General features: G+C 25.2%; 2 protein-coding genes across 2 annotated transcripts; both read right to left on the minus strand.

Annotated features, from left to right (window-relative positions):
- Positions 1-467: 467 nt before the first annotated feature.
- LOC101504674 (geraniol 8-hydroxylase-like) lies at positions 468-4,835 on the minus strand. Its single transcript, XM_004492595.4, has 2 exons — positions 3,798-4,835; positions 468-1,321 (listed from the first exon to the last, which is right to left on the minus strand). Exons 1-2 carry the CDS (start codon positions 4,701-4,703, stop codon positions 707-709), a joined length of 1,521 nt encoding a protein of 506 aa, XP_004492652.1. The 5' UTR covers positions 4,704-4,835; the 3' UTR covers positions 468-706.
- A 14,191-nt stretch (positions 4,836-19,026) lies between these two features.
- LOC101504996 (uncharacterized) lies at positions 19,027-22,017 on the minus strand. Its single transcript, XM_004492596.4, has 5 exons — positions 21,743-22,017; positions 21,595-21,665; positions 20,444-20,619; positions 19,730-19,859; positions 19,027-19,641 (listed from the first exon to the last, which is right to left on the minus strand). Exons 1-5 carry the CDS (start codon positions 21,891-21,893, stop codon positions 19,507-19,509), a joined length of 663 nt encoding a protein of 220 aa, XP_004492653.1. The 5' UTR covers positions 21,894-22,017; the 3' UTR covers positions 19,027-19,506.
- Positions 22,018-25,160: the final 3,143 nt, after the last annotated feature.

Raw genomic sequence — 25,160 nt, forward strand, 5'->3', positions numbered from 1 at the left:
ACTCATAAATTATTTTCCCGAAGGGAACAACTTGCCATGAACCAATCAATTTTCATATTGTTAAAAGTTTTTCATGTAAAACCGACAATGTAATCAGTGTATTACCTTTAGACATAGTGACTCTACCATGAAGTTTATTCTTGCAACTCATCAAATCTAATTGATATTCATCTTCTGAAATTTTGGTAATGGATCTCAACCCTATTACTTTTAAAATCATATATATAGATGATTGTGATATACTAGCAATATAATTTTTTTACACGGACGGCAGTGCACCGTAATTAAACTCTTGTTTTTATTCTTTCTTATTTTTTATCTACCATCCTTTCGTTTTCTTTGATAATACCAAAGGAAGAATAGAGTTACTTTTATTATTCAGTCATCAGTAGTATTCAGCGAAAGGAATTGAATCAGAGTTTGAAAGGGATTGAATTAAAATGACAAGAGAGAAATGAAGACATAACTTGCAAAAAAAATTGTCCTCAACACTTATTCCATGTAGGTTTTACACAAATAGTCATATTCTTCTTTTTGTTCCATTGTTACTTAATAATTTGCACCACTAAGAGACGAAAATGACATATTTTTTAATGGAACAAATGACATTAACCTATATTATAATATTATTATTAATAATAACTCAAACGTAGAAATGTGGGGATATGCAATACTATAGCATGAAGACCATTACTTTGTAATATAATTAATCATGGTTGATTGAAGTAGCTTGAACTCGAAGAGGTAGAACCCTCTTTAAGGTTAATCCAAAGTGTTCCTCCATGTTCATATGTTCAGGCATTAGCCCATCAGCAAGGTTGAATTCGAAATTATATAGAAGAGAAGCCACAATTAAATGCACACTCCTATGAGCTAATGGCAATCCTGCACAAATTCTTTTGCCTGCCCCAAAGGGTAAAAGTTCAAAATTATTACCCTTATAATTAATGTCACACTCCAAAAATCTTTCAGGCATGAACATATTTGGATTGTCCCAAATGGTTGGATCTCTTCCCATGGCCCATATATTGACTAAAACTTGTGCATTTTTTGGCACATTGAAGCCTAAGATGTCCACAATTTCATCACATTTATGAGGTAACAAAAATGGAATGGGTGGGTGCATACGAAAACTTTCCTTCACCACTGCTTGCAAGAAAGGTAACTTGGAAATATGTGATTCTTCAATTGTTTCATCTTTCCCAATTGTTTCACATAACTCTTTTCTTACCTTTCTTAGTATTTCAGGATTACGAAGTAGTTCTGCCATAATCCATTCGATGGTGGTTGATGTTGTGTCAATTCCAGCAACAAATAAGTCCTAATAAAATATCATTTCCAAATTCAATTAAATACAACATATCATATAGACATGATATAGATGTAATTAAAATATACTTATGTTTATGGTTAAGTGGAATTAGTTAAGTTAGTTATACTCTGCTTCATATTTTAATTGTATTAAAATTTTCTACTTAATTATTTTTATTTTTATTTTTCTCTTTAACTATATTAAATTCAACCATGATTCTCAACATATGATATTAGCAAAAGGTGAACATTAAAGATTAAACTATTTTTTTTTATGAAAAAACAATACCATTTATTGTTTTAAATACATAATTGATATAATTTCAATCTAAATCTTTTTATAAGTGTTCAAAAATTTATAAAATCTTTCTTAATTTCAACTGAAACATCATACTCTCAATATAAATTTCTTTTATAAAAAATATACATAATTAATATTGAATGCCGTGAATAAATCCATAATTGATAAAATTGGAGAAGATAAATTATTATTAATTTAAATAATTATAATAAAGAACTTATAGTTATTTTACAACTCATTTAAACTTACCTCTCTTGAAGATACCTAAGTAAACTCTTACCAGTCATTATATATATATATGACACCTCATAAACAGTAAATGAAAATTGATTAGTATTAAGCAATGTCGATCAAATGCCAAAAGTGGTCCAAACAAGAAGTGCCCGAATATCAAATTAGTCATAATTGTTCCCATAAGAACAATCAATGCAAGGACTAAATGAACGTTGGGATATTCTACATTGGTCCACATGGATGTAGCATACTTAAGAAACACAAGTTTGTACGTAGAAACAATATTGGATCTCCATTTCCATATAACACATTTGCAATGGAACAAGAAGTTTAGTTTAACTAGAACTGGAAGATTTGTCTCATTTAAAACATCACAAATTGTTTATTTATTTATTTTTGAGTTAAATATAATTTTAGTCTTTATAAAATTTTAAGTATTAGTTCCTATAAAAAAAAATCATATTTTTTAGTTTTTAAAAAATTATTCTACAAGCAGTTTTATTTTAGTAACTTTCAACTCAAACTTTTGAATGATTTTTTGAATAATGTTTAGAAAATAATAAAAAGTTCTTTCACAAATATAAAAAACTCAAAATAAAAGTAGCAAAAATATGGATCTCAAAATTAAATTTTGTGTTTATTTTATAGAGAAATTTTTTATATTATTGTAAAGATACTTTCAAAAATTCATTTAAAAATATATGTTGATTTCACAATAGAAGTTAAAACTGTATAAATGATAATTTTGTAAAGACTAAAAATATATTTTTATTTTATAGAGATTAAAATTGAAAGGTTGAAAATTTATAGAAACTAAAAATATATTTAACCTTTATTTTAAACATACATACAAAAAATACTCAATAATGTAATTTGAAATTCTAGCAAAGATTAAAATTATTTATATGATAATTTTATACAAGCTAAAATATTTGATTTTTTTATTGGATTAAAAATGAAATTTTATATTTTAATATTACTACAAATTTATTTACTTTTATTCTATTTTAAATGTGATATAACTAAAACTTTATTTAACTTTTTTATTTTATTTTAAATAAAAAGAGGTGGTACGCTGTAAATTTTATTTATAACTCAATTGTCTCTTATAAAAAAGAGTGAAAACATATTTTATACCAATGAAGTGTTGAGATCTAGCAGAATGAGTTAAGCTCCTATAATATGATGAATCTGAATCCGAATTCGAATTCTATTTAAAAAATATATCTGCATTTATTGTCTAACGTGTGTTGAATATAATTACTTCTTATTAATGGAACCTTTTGGGAAGAAAAAGATAGTAATATTTTCTATTTATGGTGGACTATCATTTATCAATATAAATTACTTTGCATTCAACAACTAATATGACAACTATTTAAAAAGTTTATATAAAAAAATAGCTATTTAAAGAGAATTTCGGTATAACTAATTACTATATAAAAATTAAATCAAAATAAATATAAAATTTTGAGTTAAATAAATTTTTTTATCTTTATAAAAATTTATAATTTTATTTTTACTCTATATAAAAAATTTTCTTAACTTTTTAGTCCTCAAATTTTCTCATTTTTATTTATGGAACATACTTATTTAAGTCAACTCATATGTATCAGTCTAATTTTTAAATAATATTTTGTAGATATATTTAATAAATTATGAATATCTCACTTATAAAAATTTAAATTTTATTAACAAAACATTAATCAAATATAAATTTCTAACTATTTGGTGCTAAAAAATTTATATTTTATTCATATTTTGTATAAAAAAATTAAATTTTTATGTGGTAGATTCTTATAATATTTTAAAACTAATAAAAAATTAGTAAGTTATAAACGAATAAACTTTAAAACAGAAACAAAAAATAACAAAGGAAAAATTTTAAGAATTAAAAAACAAGTATATAAACGAAAAACTTATTTAGCTTATTAAAAAAATGAATACTAACCAGAAATAGATGCAACATCTCATCGCGGGTCAATTCTAAGCTTATATCTCCAGTATTGTTAAGAAGTGAATCTAACACATTGTTGTAAACCTCATAATCACCTTTTGAAGCTCTTAAACAAATTCTTTCTTCAATAATTTCATCAAAAATATCACACAACTTCTTCATATGAGTGGTCATTTTTCCAAGCACTCTTTGTGGATCTAATAGACGAAGAATTGGAAAGAAATCTGAAACATTAGGCCTACCAGCTTCTTCCATGATACCAAAAATAGCGTTCTCAAATAATTGATGATCATACTTTTCATCAGATGTTGAATGAATCAAATCCTTAGAGAACAGAGTGTTTGAAATTGAATTAAGGACAGTTGTGAAAACAACCTTACCAATGTCAAAAACCTCACCTTTCTTGCTTTTTTCATTCACATAATCCAATAAATCTTGCAACTTTTTTTCACGAATGATTTTTGTTGAGTCAAGCATTTTTGGAGAAAATACTTTTGTAGCACAAATTTTCCTTAGTTTGGTCCATGGTGTTGATAAGGGAAGCCATGCTACTGAGAATTTGTAATGTTGAGTGGCATGGACAGCATGTGGGATTGTCCTATTAGAGAAGAATTTTGAATTTTCTTGAAGCAATTGTTTGGCTAGTTGTGGGGATGAGATAACTATGGTTGTTATGTTTCCTAGTTTTATTGTCATGATTGGTCCATAGATTTTAGAGAGTTTTGTGAATGTTTTGTGTGGGTTTTTGCCAAGTTCTAAGATGTTTCCAATAATGGGAAGTGGGTTTGGCCCTGGTGGAAGCTTTGTAGAATTTTGGGTTTGGTTTAATTTTCTAAGTATGAAGATGAGAATGCTTGCACTTACAAAGGAAATTAGTATCACAAGTTTTTGGTAGTCCATGGCTTATTGCTTTTGCCTTTCCTTTGTCTCTCTCTCACACACATATATATACTATATGAAATAATGTCACTCTTTTATTAACTTCTAACAACCTTGGCCTCTACCTAAAACATATAAGAGTGTTTGCATATTCTCTCCACTTCAGATTCCAGCCAACACCACCATAATCTTTTACTATTTAAAACTAGTTTTAGATGAAGGATAATTATGTAAATTTCATTATTTTTTAAAAGTAAATAAATAATATACATGATTTTCCCATTTTGTTGCAACACTTCGTTCAATGCTGGTTATGGAGCTGAATCATTCTCACTCACACTCACACGTTGAACATGTTGAGGATGCATAATTAAAGTCACATATCATTCTCATGAAATATTTCATTAGTTTGTATGATAATGAATTAATGTCATTTTTAATAAAAGAGTTTAATAATGTTTTTTACCACGTAATATGGAGGCAATCTAATTTTGGTTCTGTAAAAAAATTGATTCCACTTCCATTATTTAGTATTCTCTCATTTTTTATTTTTGTTAAAATTTGGTCTTCACCAACAGACAATAAATTTGGCGAAATCAGTTAAACTTCAACGTCATAATGAATTTGAATTTCTATTATAAGTATCATATGTATTTGGAGTATACCTTTGATGTAGAAAAACTATGACCATATTAATAAAATAACAAATCAAAAAAATGGTGATATTTGAATAGAATCTCTTGGATGGTCACAAGATTTTGATCACAAGTTTTAGGATCAATCAAAAAAATGAAATAAGATAGAAAGAGAAAAAAAAATGTATACTTTTCAAATAATAAAATGATATATTTTTATGTGTGGGGCTAATACTGTGCTCAAATTCTTTTGATCATTTAAGTATTTTTCTAATCGAATATCCTTGATTTTCCAACACATTATCATGTTACACTACTAATATATTATATTAATTTTTTTATTAGTCTATTTCTTGCTCTCTCAAAATATTTGAATAAAAGAAATATACATCGTCAGGGTAAACTAATTTTATTGAAATTTTGTTGAATAGTAACCTTTGGGTAAAAAATGTTAACATATGACCATCAAGCCCAAGGTATTTGGGTAAAAAATTCCAAAAATACTGCAACACCACTCTCCTACTCCTTCCAGCTATTCAACAAATCCAACAAAAACATCAAAGTTGATCGCTTATAACATAGTCGATAGTTATTAAGTTAATTAAAGTGTTTGATAAAATTAATAGTTTAATTAATTTAAAATGTAAAATGAAATAAAGAATATTCTTAATTAAAAGAAAATTTTGTCAATTAACTTTAAAATATTTTAAAAGTGGTAATTTTTTTATTTATTATTAATTTAGAATTTAACAATCTTATATATATTTTATATTTATTTATTTTATTTATTGTATATTAAAAATAAAATAAATTATTTTAAAATTTTGAATTAATTCTACATAATTTTAATTTATAATAAATAAATTATTTACTTTAAAATATTAATTCTTTTAAATTTTAAATTAGTTATAAATAAAATAATTTAAAATTATAATAAATAAATTATTTATTAATCCGATATATTTTTTATTTTATTTAGCTAGTTTATTTATTTTAAATTGTTTACTTTAAAATATGATTTATTAAAATTACTTTAAATTTTATAAATTATATAAAAATAAATTATTTATTTTTAATTATAAAAGGTAAAAATAATTATTTACAATAATAAAAGTAAAATTAGAAGAAAAAAAATTGATTTGCTATAAACTCACAAATTACTTGAATTAATTTGTAAAAAATATTATAAGTTATAAGTTCATAAATAATTGTTACTAACGAGGTCTTATAATTTATAGACTATAAACTTGTTTTTTGGCCTTGCCAAACAGAACCTAAAACCTAGAAAATTAGAGGTTCCGATATCTTTCTCATAAACCTATTGAATAAAATTTTTAAAATTTAATTTAATGAAACCAGTTTAACAAAAATACTTTCAATATTTTGAGTAAAATTCAATTAATTAACTGAACCAATTAATAATTACTAAAAAAGAAAACACAGACAAAAAAAAGAAAAAATTTAATGGATGTGCATTATAAATGTAATACATAAATTTTATTGGTGTGTAAAAGTGTTTTACTCTGACAAGGCACATGCCTTTTCTCAAAAAAGAAAACAAAATCCTAATAACTCTACAAAACCATTTCCCAGAATTTCTTCAAACAATACCCACAAGAAGGGTAGCATAGTGTTACCTATTGCTTTTGCTTTTAAGAACTCAATGTGTTTTTCTGTATGTTTATTGAGATTCCATGTCGCCGACTTAAATTTTTCTATAACAAAAGGAAAGATCTGAGAGAGATTCAAGTGAAATATTGGAGATATTAGTGTTTTAATTTTATTTTTATGGACTCAAATATTATTATTATTTTGTGTACAGAAAAAATACTAAAGACCTCGTTAACTCATACTTATAATTACAAGGTATCGAGTTTAAATTCGAGTATAATATAGAGAGAGATTCAAGTTAAATATTGGAGATATTAGTGTTTTAATTTTATTTTTATGGACTCAAATATTATTATTATTTTGTGTACAGAAAAAATACTAAAGACCTCGTTAACTCATACTTATAATTACAAGGTATCGAGTTTAAATTCGAGTATAATATAGAGAGAGATTCAAGTTAAATATTGGAGATATTAGTGTTTTAATTTTATTTTTATGGACTCAAATATTATTATTATTTTGTGTACAGAAAAAATACTAAAGACCTCGTTAACTCATACTTATAATTACAAGGTATCGAGTTTAAATTCGAGTATAATATATAATTTAGTAATATCGATATTTATTAGTTAAATTAAAATTTAAATAAATAATTTAAATATTATTAAAATGATTAATCACTTAAATTTTACGACCAAAACATTATTTCGTCGTATCAATATTTTTATAACTGAGAGAATTTTAAACAATGAGGATCACATCAAAAACAGAATTTTTAAAATAAAAAATACTATTATCTTACCTTTACTTTAGATTGGATTATTGGAACATCATCATTTCACTCTAATTTTTTTTCCATTAAAAAAGAAAACCTTTAGAAATAGTAATCTATATAATAATGATAATTGAAAGTTAAAATAATAATTAATGGTACATCAACTCTCATTAATAATTAAAGCCTCTGCATATAGTTTAAAGGGGATATGCTGTCGTGAAACTTTGATTTGTAATTGTAACTCTTAACTTATGCCTCTTGGTTGAATTTGATAATACTAGTGGTATTAACAGAATTTGATATACTAATTTAACTTTTATGGTTTTATCAGTCTCAACACTTTATTTTCCTCTTAAAAAAGACAAAATACTTCCGACAATTAATTTCAGCTAAAAATTCAAATTTTTATTTTTTTTTATTAATTTGATCTTTTATTTAATTTTAAGTAACGATCTAATTATTTATATTTTAAAATATTAATAATGTCTTTTTTATAAAAATCCAAAAAATTCATCATCATATTCAAACAAAATCTAGAAAATTCATTATCAGTTTCAAATAAAAATTATACATTAATCAAATCTATAACTCAAATATTCAAATAAACTCATATCTCCATCTCCAATAACAACATCACCAAATTCATCAAATAAAAAATTCACCATATAAGTTTTGATCTTCAATTCACTAAGACAATATCTTCTTCTTCATTCTATCATTCTCCAAATCAAATCTCTAATATAAATCTTATTTGATAAATTAGTGTTATTGTTGTTGATGAAGATGGAAATTATTTGATTAAAATCTGAATTTTGTTCAAGATAATACTTAATATTTCGAGTGTTGTTTGAAAATGATGAATTTTTTGAAATTTTATAAAAAAATAATAATATTATTGATATTTTAAGATATAAATGATTAAATCATTATTTAAAATTAAATATATAATAAAATTTCAAAAAAAATAATTAATAATTAAATTATCACTTAAAATTAAATTAAAATACTGCATGAAATATTAAAAAAAAAAAATACTTTCTTTTCGGATAAAAAAATAACACTTTGTTTTCCATTTTTTGAAGGCAATAATCTTTCACCCCTTTCTCTACTTGCAGAATTTTTGTTCAATGTCCCCCAGCTGGATGTGTTTATGCTCTTTTTCTTTATAGTCATTTAACATTTTTTTTATTATATTATTAAAATATCACATATATTATATATTTTTTCCTTTATTTCTTTTTTAAAATGTACATGAAGTGTATAAATATCTTTATAAGTTTCCCTTTTCGGGTTATGCTAAGAAAGACACTTTTTTTTATTTACTCAATCAAAGACTCTTGTTAAAAGGAAAGAAAAAGAAATTTAGGAGAAATTTTCAATTCTTACAATTCAAAAGCTATTTCCCTTTTCTTAATTTTTTTTTATTTGCAACAAATTTATAATTTATCATTTTTTAAAAAAGTTTTAAATTTGTGTAAAAGTTGTTAAATATTATTACAAAAATTATTTAAAAAATCTAAGTAATATACTGTAGTTGATTTAAAATCAAAGATAAAAAATAAAAAGAGAAATTAAAGTGAGTATTGCTTCACGTGAATGATTGAGTGGTTTATAATAAGCCACACTATGGTTAAAGTGAATATTATTCAGCTGCATAACCAATTAACCATATATCTATAATTAAATGGAAAAAATAGATAAATTAAGGATTTTAAAATAAAATAAAACTAAATTACAATAATAACCTTTTATAAAGTAGTGTTTTAAAAAGAGATACAGAAATGTTTTTTCTAAATAAAAAATGTGTAAGTTATTAATATATCCTTCTTATTACTGTTGGATGTGTATATATATTATTTTTTAATTTATCCAATAATGAATCCATTTGTTTAAGTTTTTAAAAGATAATTTTGACTTTCTATTTTTAAAAATAATTTTTACGAATATTTATTTTAAAATAGTAAAAATTGTTGTAGATTCATTTATTATAGATTAAAAAAATTAGTTTTAATATTTAATAACTTAAATATTTATTATTAAAAAATTTAACATGATAAAAATCATGCTTTATTTACAAAATATATCTCTCAAACATAATTTTTATGAATAACTCTTCAAAATAACTTCTTATTTTAATAATTTTTTTGAAATTTTATTAATAAAAAATTACAACAAATAAATAAAATACTTAAAATGATATTTTAAGATAAATTATTTAAACCACTTTTTATTTGAAACTTTATTTTAATTTTTTATTAGAAACATAATAATAAAAAATAAATACTATAAAAATTGTTTTAAATTTTATTTTAAACGCTCAAAATTTTAAAATGTCACTTGTTACTGATAAATTCACCTGTCAATTGAGTTGCGACGAAAGTAGATATTTTTATTAAATAAAATTGAGAGTATAATACATAATTATATATATATATATATATATATATATATATATATTAAAAAATATAAAAATTATTCAATCTAATAATATTAATATTTATCAAATAAATTACCATGAGATTATATTTTAATATTGAGGGAGTACTGATCCAACTTCCAATTACTTCCCACAAGCATATAGTTTTGTCTTACTGTGTGCTTGTTGGCTTGATTTTAATTCGTGCGGCTATTGTTGTCATATTTGACTCACTTAGATGTTGACTTGGTTGTTCTCTTGCGTCTAACTTTTGTAGATCTTGTGCACGTGAGAGTTAGTTTTTTTTTGTTTTTTTTTTGTCTACTACAAATAATTCACATAGAATTAGTTTTAAATAATATTCTTTGAAGTTAATTTATAAATAAATTTTATATTAATAATTAATTACAACCATTATATTATTAATAATATTTGACTTTTGTCATAACTATATATAAAATTATTCATTCGGATTGGTCATGATGAGTCAACGTTGTATAAATAAATTTTATATTATTAATTAATTACAACTTTTAAATCATTAATAAAGTTTGACATTTCTCGTAACAACTTAAAAAAGTATTCATGTGATTGATTATGATTAGCATATCGTGTATACCTTTTTACATTGTTAATACATAAAAATTAAACTCATACTTTTTTACTTATTCAAAACATTCGACATAACAATATTAGCATTTTTCAATTAAATTAAAATGTTAGGATGCAAAAATTAGTTTTTAATAATATTCTTTGAATTTAATTTATATAGTATAGAAAAATTTTATATTATTAATCAATTTGTAACTATTAAATCATTAATAATATTTGACTTTTGTCATAACTAATTATATAGTCACTCATATAATTATTTATGATTAGACAATTGTGTAAAACTAATGTCAATACATAAAAATCAATCTCATATTATTTTGCCTCTCTATCTCTTTGAATTTTACTTCTCTTTTCATTATCTTTTAATTTTCTAAGCATTTTCTCTATCTTAATTACAAGAGAGATACAAATGATTAATAGAGATTAAAGAAGATTTAAACAGGTAATGGAAGTACAAGTGAGTTAGTAGCTTTAATAATATTAATATATAGAAGTTCAAGTTCGAATCTCAAATTTATCATTTTACTATAATTAAGGTGTGTGCACATAGATTAGATTAATTGATCCCAAAAAAATTAGATTTAGAGATCAACATCCCTTTCTCCGAGACATAATAGCTTCACTACGAGATGTTATTGTGCAGTGGTACTATGTTATCACTTTCTACACATATTTTCAGAGTGTGTTTGGTTCTAAGAAAAAATTGAGAAGAGAAACAAAAATAGAAAAAAAAAATGTGATTAGGAGAGAAAAGAACTAAAAAATAAAGTAAATTTGATATAATGTTTTATATCAGACTACCAAGAGAGGAGGAGTAGAAGAGAGAATTTTTTTCTTCTTTTGTTTGGTTTGATAGAAAGAGGGAAGATATAAATCATATTATTTTCTATTAAAACTGAATTATTATTTTTTAATTTAATTAAACAATTTAATTTAACTTTTACTGTTAAACTAATTCAAATAATAGAATTATTTAAGTAATCTAAAAAACCAAATTAGCTAAATTAAATAATTAAGTTAGTTTAAATTATTATTAATCTAACTAAATCCTTATGGGATTAAATTGTGGGTTAGATGCTAAACAAGAGAATGATGTGAGAAAATGTGATGCAGATTCCATGGAAAGTGATTTTATTTTAACTATAAATCTTCTCATTAAATACTAACAAAAAGTCAATTTGTAATAAACAGCCAATGTAGAATCATATTCATAGAAATAAGAATACTCGTGTCTATTATAAATTCGAGATAAAAACATTTATGATATAGAGTCTTTTAGGAATAGAATAACTTTCAATATTTCATAAGGAATTATTTTCATGTTAGAGGTTGGAAAAATAAATTCTCATAAATTTCATATACATTTTTTAAAATTATTTATAATTACTAATCTTTCTAAGAAATTAATTAATTAGATGTGTGCCGAACATTTTTTTAAAAAATATATCAGTATATTCCAAAAAAAACTATTTCTGCTGTTCATCACTAGAAACAAACACTTCCCATGGAACATGAAGGATCGCATAAAAAGTGGTCTTTTAATATTTTTTGGTAAATGTTAATAAATATTCTTGATGTATTTTTTAATGATCTAAAGAAAAAATATTAATCCATTGGAATGAAAATAAGCAAAAATAGTACTTACTCAGTCTTATTTGCGATTTTTCTCTATATTAAAATAATTGTCACTTCTTAATACCATATTGTTTCCATTTATATACTTTAATTTATTAAATTGCATTCCACTTGATTACTCCACTAATTATAATTAGTAGGAATATATTACTTAGTTACTCCACTTCTATACAGTATTTATAAATTATAAATAGAAGCTAATACGTATAGAATTTAAGATGTCAATTAAAGTTTAAAATTATGAATATAAATTAGAATGTCAATTAAAGATAAAAAAAGTTAATTTTGTAGAATGTCAATTAAAATTAAAAAAAATTGTAAAAGTAGAGTAAAAGAAATCCACAGAAATATTTGGTGTATGGGAAATTATAACAAATGCTTTGATAGCATTTTTTTTACGATGAAAATCTTGAAAACTCTCATTCTTGAATACTTTCATCCTCTTCACATGAGATGCATACGATGCCTCCTAACTTTCAAATGATCCAATTTGTGACCAAACAGAAATTTTCTTGGATCTCTCATAACAAAATAAGGGTATAGCAATGAAGCAAATTAGAGGTAGATTTTGCCTCTTCCACTCTACACCACATCCAACTAATCGGAGAAACTCACATTCGTTCTCATTTCATAACGGATATGAAATTTAGGTCCTCATCTTCGCTCGCAACAGAGTTTGGGTTTCTCCGTCTATGCTCGCACCTATTAATATATATAAAATTATAAATTTAAAAATTATATCTATTATAATTAATATAATAAAATAATTATTATTAGACAATAATAAAATTAAAAAACATTTTCTATAGAAATAAAATTATAATTTTTAATATTTAAAAAAATATTAAGTATATTCAATATGTATATATAGAAAATTTAAAAATTATTATAATATTATTTGCAGAGTGAATATTACCGCTTCAGACCCGTCCCTATCTCGAAATTTTAATTTTAAAGAAAATCCACATCCTTAATTATAATTAATAGAGATTACTTCAATAAAAATACTAATACCAAATAAGTACCAAGTACTTTCCTATTTTAGAAGTATCCTTCAACATTAATAGAACCTTTTTTTTTTCTTTGAAGACTGGTCCATTATTAATTAGTCTTTATCATACAAAAATAATAGTTCAATGCAATCTTCTCATTCATTAATAAATGGTTGTTACACTTTAGTTAACTTCAAGAGAATTCAAGTTTAAATTATGAAATATTTGTTAGTCTAATTTTATTTCACAACTAAATTCTAAATTATTAATAATAATTCAATGCAAACAATGACCACTTAAATAAGTAGGGATAAACAAAATCAGTTGACCCGATCGAACCCGAGTCATACGAATGAGAAAATTTGATATGTGCGCAAATTGCATTGAATCACGGGTTTGCAAATGTGGATGTATACAAGTTTGAGTGGTCGAACACAGACGAAAATAAATAAACCTACAATCACCCAAACGCGATAGCTCCACTAATCTTAGTTACAAAAACTCATATTTTTTAGAGTGAGACTCTCAATGTTGCTTAGTCACCACACCATCAATTTGATAAATAGGTTGTTCGATAAAAACATAGTCAAACATTATCAAAAACATTGAAAACTTAATGCATTTTTCTTATAAAAAACACTTTGAAAAAAATAAATAAAAAATTAAAGAAAATAAACAACCTAATAAATAAATAAATAAATAAAAAGCTCATCACCCGGACCAAGCCACCATATAACCTACAAACTCGGCTAAATCGATGCCAAAAAATCAATTGAGATAAGGTTTGTAATTCGCAAGTTCAAGTTTGAATGGTTTGAAAAAATTAGCTAGAACCCACTCATATTCGATCGATACTCAGCCCTAATGATAAGCAAGGTTTCTCTAAGGGTAAGATTTCTAAAGAAATCGCTTTAGGCCACACAAAAAAATTCAAATTTTACTTATTAAAATGACCTCCAAAAATTTTTTGTCCTTAATAAAAAAGCTTCATATTCTCGTATTTTTAAAATATAAAATTAATGAAATCTTATCTAAAATTAATATTGTCTCAACAAATATTAAAGTAATTGACTTAATTAACAATAAAAAAAGAAATATTATATAACATCATTTATATTAATTTAATAAATTACTTTTCTTCTTAAATGTCTAAAAGTTATTTTTTTTAAATTAATAATTTTACTAAAACACTATTATAGACTCAAAAAAACATCATAATAAAATTAGCTTTAAGTTCAACTGAAAATTACCGATACTATTTCCCTGAATATCGTGTTTTGAGTTTAAATTTAAAACTTCATAGTTGTATGTAAATTTTTTTACCGCTTACTTTACCTAAAAAAAAATAAATAGCTTCAAGTCACCTTATATCTTTGGTCGGTCCTGAAAATAAGTCACTTTTTTATAGAAAATGGAACGTTTGCACATTGTTTTATGGAGTCCTACTAAATTTAAGGATAGATCATCTTTATTAGATAGTAATCAAAATATAAGTAAAAGTTAAAATAGATTTGATCCTATTGAGGAATACCATCAATCACAACAATATAATGTGGAAATACTAAAATCGGAGAAAAATCACAGTTGTTGTCATATGACAACTAAATAATAACTTTATGTAAAAATTATTATAATATATAGACTTTTCTCAAATAACCTCAAGATTCATGTACATCCGGGTACACTCTCCCAAAAAAGTACTATTGAAGCAAAATCTCAAATCAAATATTTTTAGGATAAAAAAATAGTTAATCAATCAATAATTATGATTCTGAATTATAATGTTATTTAACTTGTGTTTTTGAGTAGTCTATTTAAAGATAGATGATCAAATATATTCATACAAAAATCACATGTATCTCTATGAAAGAAATCAAGAACATCATGTCTTACATATTGCTTAAAGTTGTTCTTGAAAGAATCCTCAAAATCAATATCGAAATGAATTGGACAATGATCATAAGAACATTATGGATGTTCCTTATTAAATAAAAAGTCAAGACATGTCATTTTCTACAATCCAAACCACAAGTTTAGAGTGTCAAAACTACTCAAATCAGTGGTTAAGCCCATAACTCGAGTTGAAGGCCCAAAGAAGAAAAACAATCTTTAGATTGATCTCCAGATTAATGAGCTGTGAGTAAAGACAACTGAGACACAAGTACATTGTTGTTGCACATTGAAGTAGCAATATCAATCACAAGGAAGGTGGTTTGAATTGTGATTCCCTTTTAAAAATTAATTCATGCTTTTAATTTTAAACTAACTCAAGATTAATCTTGATTATAAAAAAATGCATAACGTTCTTAGTTAGTGAAAATAAATGAAACATATTATTTCTACGTAATTAGTGATTGCGAGTGAAAAATAATTAAAGATAAGGATAAGAGAATCACACAATGATATATTCTGGTTCACCCAAGGTGAGATACATCAAGTACTCACAATTTGTGAGTTTTTCCACTAATGTACTTTACACAAGAACGTTCTTGCTTTCACAAATACTTTTTTGAATACTCTTGATCAGTTACAGTTTTTTCCTTTCAACATTGAAATGATTTCTTATAATTACCTTTTAGTCCATACATGATTTTTACACGTTACTATCTAATTACAAAAAGGATTTTTACAAACCTCTAAAACTATCTTTAAGAATATAGTTTTGAGTTTCAAATGAAATTATAAAAGAATGTTGAAGGATCAGAATCTATTCAACACTTGTTTGAAATTAATTTTCAGCAAAAACTCAGTAAAAAGATCATTCAATCTAGTGTAAGAGAACTGAAGCACTTGTTGTCTTCACCTTGAGGTTCTTCTATTAGGCGTGATAAAGGATGATGACAGCTTATATAGCTATTAGTGATCCATCTGTTCATAGTGATGTAGACATGTGTTTTATTTTAACCAAAACATTCATGCTTTGTAGCTAGAATATTATTCGTTTGTGCTTTGAGTGAATACTCTGACTGAGAGCTTTTAGCATTTGTTTGGTGTCATAAGGTGCAACATCAATGTCCATTTCATCCTTGTTGACCTAGTTGTACTTGTTCATAAGTCATCAATATGGAGATTGGTCTTGTTATTGTTCTTTATGTTGTTTTGCTTCTCTTGATCTTTTGGGCTTGAGCATGGCTCGTTAATGTTTTGACTTGATCTTGTTATTGTCCTTGATGTTGTTTTGTCATCTTTAAAATGAACTATCCAAAATGATCTTGGATTACCAGACTGTTGCTTTTTTGAACTATAATGTTATTTTATATACCATAATGATCTTGTGTTGTTGTATATGATTGTCTATCTTGGAATAACACACTTAAGAGCACAAGTTAAATAGAAACACAATTAGAATCATAATTAGAAATTAATTAAATTGTTTGTTTATCTTCAAAACATTAATTTGAAGTTTTGCCTCAACACACCTTTCTGCAGAAAGATTTGCATGCTTGAAAGCTATAAGACTGATATATCACAATCTCACTTACTCATTCACGTTCTCCATGAAACTAAAAAAACAAGAACGTTCTATTTATCAAAAAATAATCTAGACAAAATATAACATGTGCTTAATAGACATCAATCAAAACTAATAGTCTACTAAGGTTCTCTAACGGCTATATTCAAACTGATATAAGTCTTTCGAATTTCTCTTCTTCTATAAAAGGAACACCAAAGATAAGACAAAGACAAGAGTTTTAAAAGCAATCAATCTACACTTGATCATTCATACTCAAGTAACAAAGTTCTTCTCTCAAGAAAAACTTTAGCTCTCTCATTATATTCAAGGATCATTTCACTGAGTTCTTGCTGATAATCAATCTCAAACAAGTGTTGGTAAATTTTTAGATCCTAAACATTTATATTATATGATACACATCATTTGTAACTCAACTCTATCTCTTATGTTATTTTGAGTGTGTTGAAAAAATCCTTTTAGTTATTGAAAGGTACTTGTAGAATTCATTTCTAGACTGAAATGTGACTGTAAAATTTATTTCAAAGTTGAAAGGTGAAAGTTATAATTGACCAAGGGTGGTCAAGAAAGATAGTGCAAAAACATAATGTTATGGTGATAAGCATATTAGTGAAAAATCTCACATATTGTAAGTACTAGATATAGCTTACCTTTGGTGAACCTCGAAACATCTTGTGTAATCTTCTTATCCTTGTCTATCTTATTTTTCATTGACCGACAACATGTTACTTAGAACTAATCTGTTTTATTTACTTATAACATATTCATAACGTTTTGGACATTCAGTTTCAACCAAGATTGATCTTGAATTAATTTAAATTAAATACATAAATTAAGATTTTAAAAAGGGATCACAATTCGAATCTCCATTTCTTGTGATTGATATTGCTCCTTCAAGTACATGAATTATATTTCATAGTAGTTTAACAAGAGAGTATAAGAGAAAAGAAAAGAATCAAATAAAAACTTAAATTATTTATGATTGATGCATGTTGTAATAATAATAATAATAATAATAATAATAATAATAATAATAATAATAATAATAATAAAAAAATATACAATAAATTATCATTATTGTGTTATATTTTCTTCAAAATTATATCCATAAAATATTTAAGAAACAAACAACTACTGAAATACTTAATTCTCTTTTAATTGATTGATTATTGATAGATAATCTTTTACTTATCCGATTACTGATAAGTATTTGTATTGTATATAATTTATGTAGAAAATTATGATTAAAGTATTATAATTTTTTTAATCTATTATCTAGAAGACATCTGTCCATGTCCTTTGAGGTTATAATGTCAAACTTTTACACAAAAGGCAAATCATTAATGAAATATAACAAATATTTGTCTCATAAGTAATTTCTATAGTAAATTATAATTAATGTATTATAATTTGTTTTAAAGAAATTAAGAGCCACATTCATTAATAAAAAATAAATTAAGACACATTATTCATAAAATACATATTAATATTTTAACTAATTAATTTGTGAAACACTATTTAATAAAACATTGACCAATGACACATTTAACACTTCAAAGAAATTTGACAAAATATAAAGGAAAATTATTAATTAAAATAATTAATAAAAGTTATTTGATGAAAAAGAAAATCAATTAAGAAAGATAGGACAAAGTCAACAAAAGTGAAGAATTTAAAGGTAGAGAAACCCTACCTGTTTTAGTAGATCTGCATCTCTTCATACTACTGTCATCCCTAAATCTACTGTCATCCCACCAAGTTGACATTGTAACATGTTTTTGGTGAAACTTATGACAGTGTAACAATTTACTTGGAAAGATTTTCATATTAAAATACTTCCACTTAAAATTGTCATTTTTATTGGTGTTTCTTTAAGAACTAGCATTCTACGTGCCAATTTAGGTCAAATTTATATTTAGGTAAAATTTATATTAGTTTTATTTATTAATAAAGAGGTAAGAGATTTTTTAAGTGAATAAGTAGATATATTTCTAGAAAATACATCTTATTAACTAAGATTTAATCTTATTTTTATAACAATGATTTACTTCAAAAATCTCTCATTAAATAAAAATGAACACATTTTAAAAAATAAAAACAGAAAATATTTTCAGATTTATCTAACTTTATACAATTAGATACACAATTATCCACTATTAAAACAAGAATTAAAGTAAAGCAGTAGACTTTAAGTCAGGCAGAAAAATAGGACTTTTAGGTGGAACTCTCCATGCTAATAGGACTTTTAGTTTTGACATATCATATTCTTCAGTTCAGATTTCATGAGTCTATATTTCTAGATACAAAATTTAAAGCAAACCAAGGAAAACATAGATTAAAGAATACTTAAGAGGAAAAAATACAAACAGCATCATCGTTTTGAATCAATATTTTGCTCTATGTTAACAAATGTTAGCCAACCTAGTTGCTCACCTATTGGCTTTTCAAGGATCATACCGTAACTAATGACTTCAGCAGTGTCATAATTCCTATAAGAACCTGTAAGTTGCTTCTGAATGAAGAAAAGTCCACCTCCAAGGGAGAAAGTATGAAAGAGCCATGTTGAATTCCTCTGATTTGTTCATGTAATTAGCATAATCTGCTAAATAATGGCTGCTTCACAAGACTTCCTCAGGTAAGCAGAGTATCCTTAATAAATATGCTGCAAACGATTTAAGGGTCAGATGCAGTCACTGGAGGTGGACGGTGATTTCCTGGCCGTGATGTCCATCCTTTGCGACTCCTGTAATCCTCTATGGCCCGGAGTCTAAGTCTCTCATGAGAAGCATCCTGTGAAATCTTGGAAGCCTGTACACAAGCAAAACATTTTCCACACAATAATAAGTATAGCATGATGATGATCCATTGAGTAAAGCTGAGAACTTCAAGTACTTACTTTTGGAATGAAAGATAACTTTGGTGGGGCTTGTACAATATCTCCAAATTTTATTTTTTCTTGTCCTGGAAATTCCAAATTATCATCTTCTTGGCTTTTTTTGTGCTTCTTCTTTTTCGATTCCAAATACCTGATGAATTTACCATGATTAAGATTAAAATAAGCTAAAGTTGTGTGTTATGTTATTCATTCAGTAAATAAATTTCAAAAGTTCAACTTCAATTGCCATATATTGCACAACAAATGTAACAAAAATGTATTCATATAGTTTATGAATGTTGGTGGTACATATACAATACAACAACAATCAAATCATTTTTTTCACTAGGTGGCACATTTGTACATGTTCATAAAAGTACAGACAACAAACATTGAAGTAATATTGACTTCTGTTGGTTGTTTTCCTGTCTTGCAGTCAAATTCTAACTGAACAAAAGGCCATAGTGCTTGATTTGAACTCCAAAATATGACAGTTTGTAGGATCATTGAAGAATCGTGGATACAATCACTCGTATTTCAATATCTCAAAGATTTAATACTCGTTTTGAATGCATCATTTACAATTTAAAGGAAATCAATGCAACACTAAAAAATAACTGATTGAAAAAATAAATTAAACTGGTAATAAAATCATGTAGAGAGTACAAAGCGCATCTCTCTAGTCTCTACACACACTAAAATGTGCAAAGAAGGAGTAGGTTTTAATTCACTTACTTCTTTTTACGCTCCCGTCTTTTTAGTTGGGTGCTCGTTTTATCCTCTTCCATCGCAAACCTGAGATCTTTAACCTCTTTCCTCTTTCTTTTTTTCTTATTCTTATCATTTCTATCAAGCTCTTCATCACTGTGTTGAGGTGCCTTCAATTGTTCACTAGTATCCTCCTGTTTCACCTGAGAAATTCCAAGATTATCTTCCATCATTTAAAGGAACATTCTTTCCAAATATCCATTCAATACAATAAATATCACTACAAAAATTTTAATCACTTGTTAGTTAATTTGTATTTTAATGTTGACACACCATCACATATACTCTTGTTAGGGGTTGTCGTTTCGTTATGGTGGCAATTAGCTACTTTTGTCCCCCTATGTTTCTAAAAAACCACAGTCCCGTCTGGAAGTACACACCTGGAGGACAAAATACCGTGTTTTCTCCTTATGTGTATTTCTGAAGTGTATGTGGGATGAAATAGCAACAAAAAAAAACGGGGTTTTCTCTGAATGTGTACATCTGAAGTGGATGTGGGGTGAAAAAATAAGCTTTCAAAAGTTATTTATATCCTCTGTTGCAACCTATGAAGCACATATACTGACACAGACACTCAAACTGACATTAACATGTTGACACCGATAATAATTAGAGAAAATGAATTAATTGAAAGTAACCAAGGTGACTGTGACATGTCGGACACCCTTCAATCAGATGTGCCAGTGTTACATTGGTTGCAACTAGAGCCAAGAGTTAACATAAATTGGAAGGACTACATTTTAAATAAAACCAACATCAACATTTAAAATCAACATCAACACCGAATATGCAAAGCACAATAAATCCCATAAGAAAACTTCACATGCCATGCTCAACCAACACAATGATTATCAATTTATTCATCATTACATCAAAGAATCCAATGAATGCATCATGTGTTCACATTGAAATATCTATAAGACCCCATTAACAAACTCAAACTCATCAAACAACATTATCAGAGAGAAGAAACAAACACAATCTTCTGACACACTTATCACTCACTCAATAAACTTCACAAACAAGCAATTTTCGTTATTTAATAATAAATAAACACCATTTATGAAAATAAAAAAACTAAAAAAATAAGAAGAAAAAAAAAACATTATAAAGCTTACATTTGTTACATGCCCATCCTTTTTTACATGCCCATCATCTAATTTCTTGTCTTTTGGTAAGCCAGGAGAATCTGAAAAGATGGGAATGAAATGAGAAAGAGAAAAGTAGAAAGTGAAGTAGAGAAGATGAAAGGGGAAGAGAAAGAACCGTTTTGGTGTTTAGTGAAAGAGATAATTTGTCGGAGTTTGAATGGCAAAGCATCGAGTTGAGAGGATTTTGGCGGTGGAGGGAGAGCAGTGTAGCCACCATGCGCAGCTTTGTAGTTCTTCTCTCTCCTTTTCCTTCCCTTTCCTGCCATTCTCTCTCTCCGTCTCTCTCTTTCTCTCTCTCGCTCGCTAAACCCTAATACTAATTCACTCGGGCTCTTACCAATTTCCCTAACGATGTCGTTTTACGAGTTTTAAGTTTTTTTTTTTATTTCAAATCCAGTTGATAACGATAAGTCAAGGTTTTTATTTTATTTTTATTTTTAATAACTGCTTATATTTTATTTCTGAAAAATTAGTTTACATTCAAAGTATCCGGCCCGAGAGACACCTAAAACCTTGCTTTATGCCTCGTCAAAAAAATATCTTTTTTATTTTGCTTTTATAAGATATAAAGTTCCATTAATATATTATAAAAAGTCTCTTAATACAACAGAAAGAAGTTTTAATTTTTAATTTTTTGTAGAATCATTATTTATCTGGATTTATATGTAAAATATCACAGAAAATGTCTTAACTTTTGCTATCAACTGATAAAATTTATATAAATTAAAAAATATTAGTTAAAAATTATGAGACAAAAGTGAGCACATTGTTCATACGAGAAATATTAGTTATAAATTAAAAAATCATGAAAACATATTGCTAACATGAGTTATTGGAGTAGTATATACGCTATTTTCTTCTTCAACTAAAATATGAAAAAATTTACATGAATTCTTGATGTTGCTATAGAACAGTTAAAATATCTTATTTTATATTTTTTAAAAATATAAAAAAAATAGATTTGAAAATACTATTAATTCTACTAAAAAAAATTTATATAGTTATTAAATAAAATATTAATAATTTATTTATTAATTTTTGAAAATATCATGTCTAATAGTTTCGTTTAGGTCTCATAATATATTGGGTCAACCCTAAAAGTATATATATTTATTTCTTGTTTTTTAAGTTTAAAAACCATGCATCCTCGTCATTTTTACCATGTACACATATTTAGTAATCAATTTTTGAAATTAACTATTATATATTTTATTTTTATTGGACGTCAATGTTATTTTTCTTTTTTGAAACTAATAAGTCTGTTAGGTGTTGAAAAGAAAATGTATTTGGAAAATATCAACATCTTTTAAAAAATATAATGGGAGATAAGATCATTGTACAAATTTTGACTCAGTCCATTAATCTATCCTAGTATGTAAATTTTGGGTTGGATCTGATTTTAACTCGTAAAACTAAATAATAGATGAGGTCAAATAGGAATCAATTCAAAATTGACTTTTGAGTTATTGATCTTGTCCAAAAAATTTTAAAAGACACGTACTATTATTTTTTATTCGTTAATTATATATTTTTACTACAAATTCATACTTATTATCTCTAAAAAAAATAATATTCTTACTACATTTTTTTCATAGACGAATACTTATAATTTCATACATAAATGTTAAATTTCTAACACTTTATTTATTTATTTATTTTGGAATCTTCTTTTTCCTTTTCTCATAATCATTTAACTTCTGCATTTCAAAAATTTGTATTGTGTTTAAAATGAATTGAAAACATTTATAGTCAAACTTTATTCAATATCAAGACTTTATTATTTAATTAATAGTTTCTTTCAAGAATTAAATGCATATGTATTATTATTTGATGCTCAATTTTTTTATAGTATTACAGAAAAATTAATTTTTTAATCGATTATTTTTACTTGTTGATTAATATTGTTTCAAAAAAAAATATGATTTAAATATGTTTTTGTTTCTTGCAAACGTGTTTTGTTTTAATTGTAGTCCATATAATTTTTTTTCTATCATTGCAAATTCTAACAAGTTTAAAAAAATCATTTATGAATTATTTTTTAGTAAAAAAATGGTGACATGACTTATTTTAGATTAAGTAGTACTTGGTGACGGTGTAATTGTTGTTGACTAGACAATATTTAATATTTAAAATTAAAATTTATGTTATTAACTCATTTAATTAAAAACTTAAAATTAATTAACTAATAAACCAATTAAATAATAAAAATTCAATAATCTTCATCTTCATTCCCAATTTTTTTTAATAAAAACTTAATAACGTTCATCTTCAACCCTAATTTCTTCATCTTCAAATCGTAAATTCTCAAATTTAAATCCAAATCCTCAAAAGTACAATCTCTCATTTTCTTGTATGACACATATAATTGAAATATATAGTTTATTATCGGATTTACTTATCATGAATAGTGAAGAAGTAAGTAACAATGTACAATGACTTGGAACAAATATAAATTCTCCTATTTATTTGTGATGTGCTTTTTATTTTATTTTATTTTATTATGTTTTCATTCAAGTGTTGCTTCTTGACGGCTTCTATCGTGACTGACTTCATTATTTTTTTATCAAACTCATAAGAAAGTTCCTAAATATTTTATATTCCAGTCCTAAAAAATGTAAGTATTTGAATTGTTGAAGGAACAACGACCGAAGGCAACCGTGAACACGCGCTTAGTTGAGTTTATGACCGTTTTAAGGCAATAATATATTGGAGGAATAAGTAGCCTGTTTTTCTTCAATCTTCTTCTCTCTTATATAATTTATGTATTTTCAATTATAGGTGTGATGTAAGAAAAATAAGAGATTAGAATTTTTAGGGTTTAGATTCAGATATGAGAATTTGTGATTTGAAGATGAAGAAATTAGGGTTGAAGATGAAAGTTGTTGAATTTTTATTAAAAATTTGGGGTTGAAGATGAACATTATTGAATTTTTATTATTTAATTGGTTTATTAATTAATTAATTTATTTTAAAATTTTAATTAAATGAGTTAATAAAATGAGTTTTAATTTTAAATATTAAATATTGTATAGTCAACAGCAATTACACGGTTACTATCTGCCACTTCATTCCAAAATTAGCTATGTTACCATTTTTTTACTAAAAAATATTCATAAAAGACTTTTTTTAAACTTGGTAGAATTTGCAAATGTATAAATCAAATAAAAAGAATGAAAGGGACTAAAAACAAAACGAAATATATTTGCCAGAACAAAAAACATATTTAAACTAAAAAATACTTATACATTACTATTCGGTGACTTATCTTCATACTAATTAAGTCTTGTCTTTATATTATTTCGTTCTTATTGAACTTATTTCTCTTCGAGTTTAGATCTAAAAAATTGGTCTGGTTTAATATTAGGACCGAGAAAAAGACACACACAATCGAACCACTTTGGAATTGAATTGGTTTAGAAAAATTGAGAACAAAAGAAGAGCTTGTTAACCAGACTATGTCTTGAAAACTAGAAGCAAACTAAACTAAGTGTTCCAATTCAAAATCAAATCTCAGTTAATTTGTCGAGCAATCT

This window comes from Cicer arietinum, chromosome 3 (assembly GCF_000331145.2).
Source record: "Cicer arietinum cultivar CDC Frontier isolate Library 1 chromosome 3, Cicar.CDCFrontier_v2.0, whole genome shotgun sequence".
NCBI lineage: Eukaryota > Viridiplantae > Streptophyta > Magnoliopsida > Fabales > Fabaceae > Cicer > Cicer arietinum.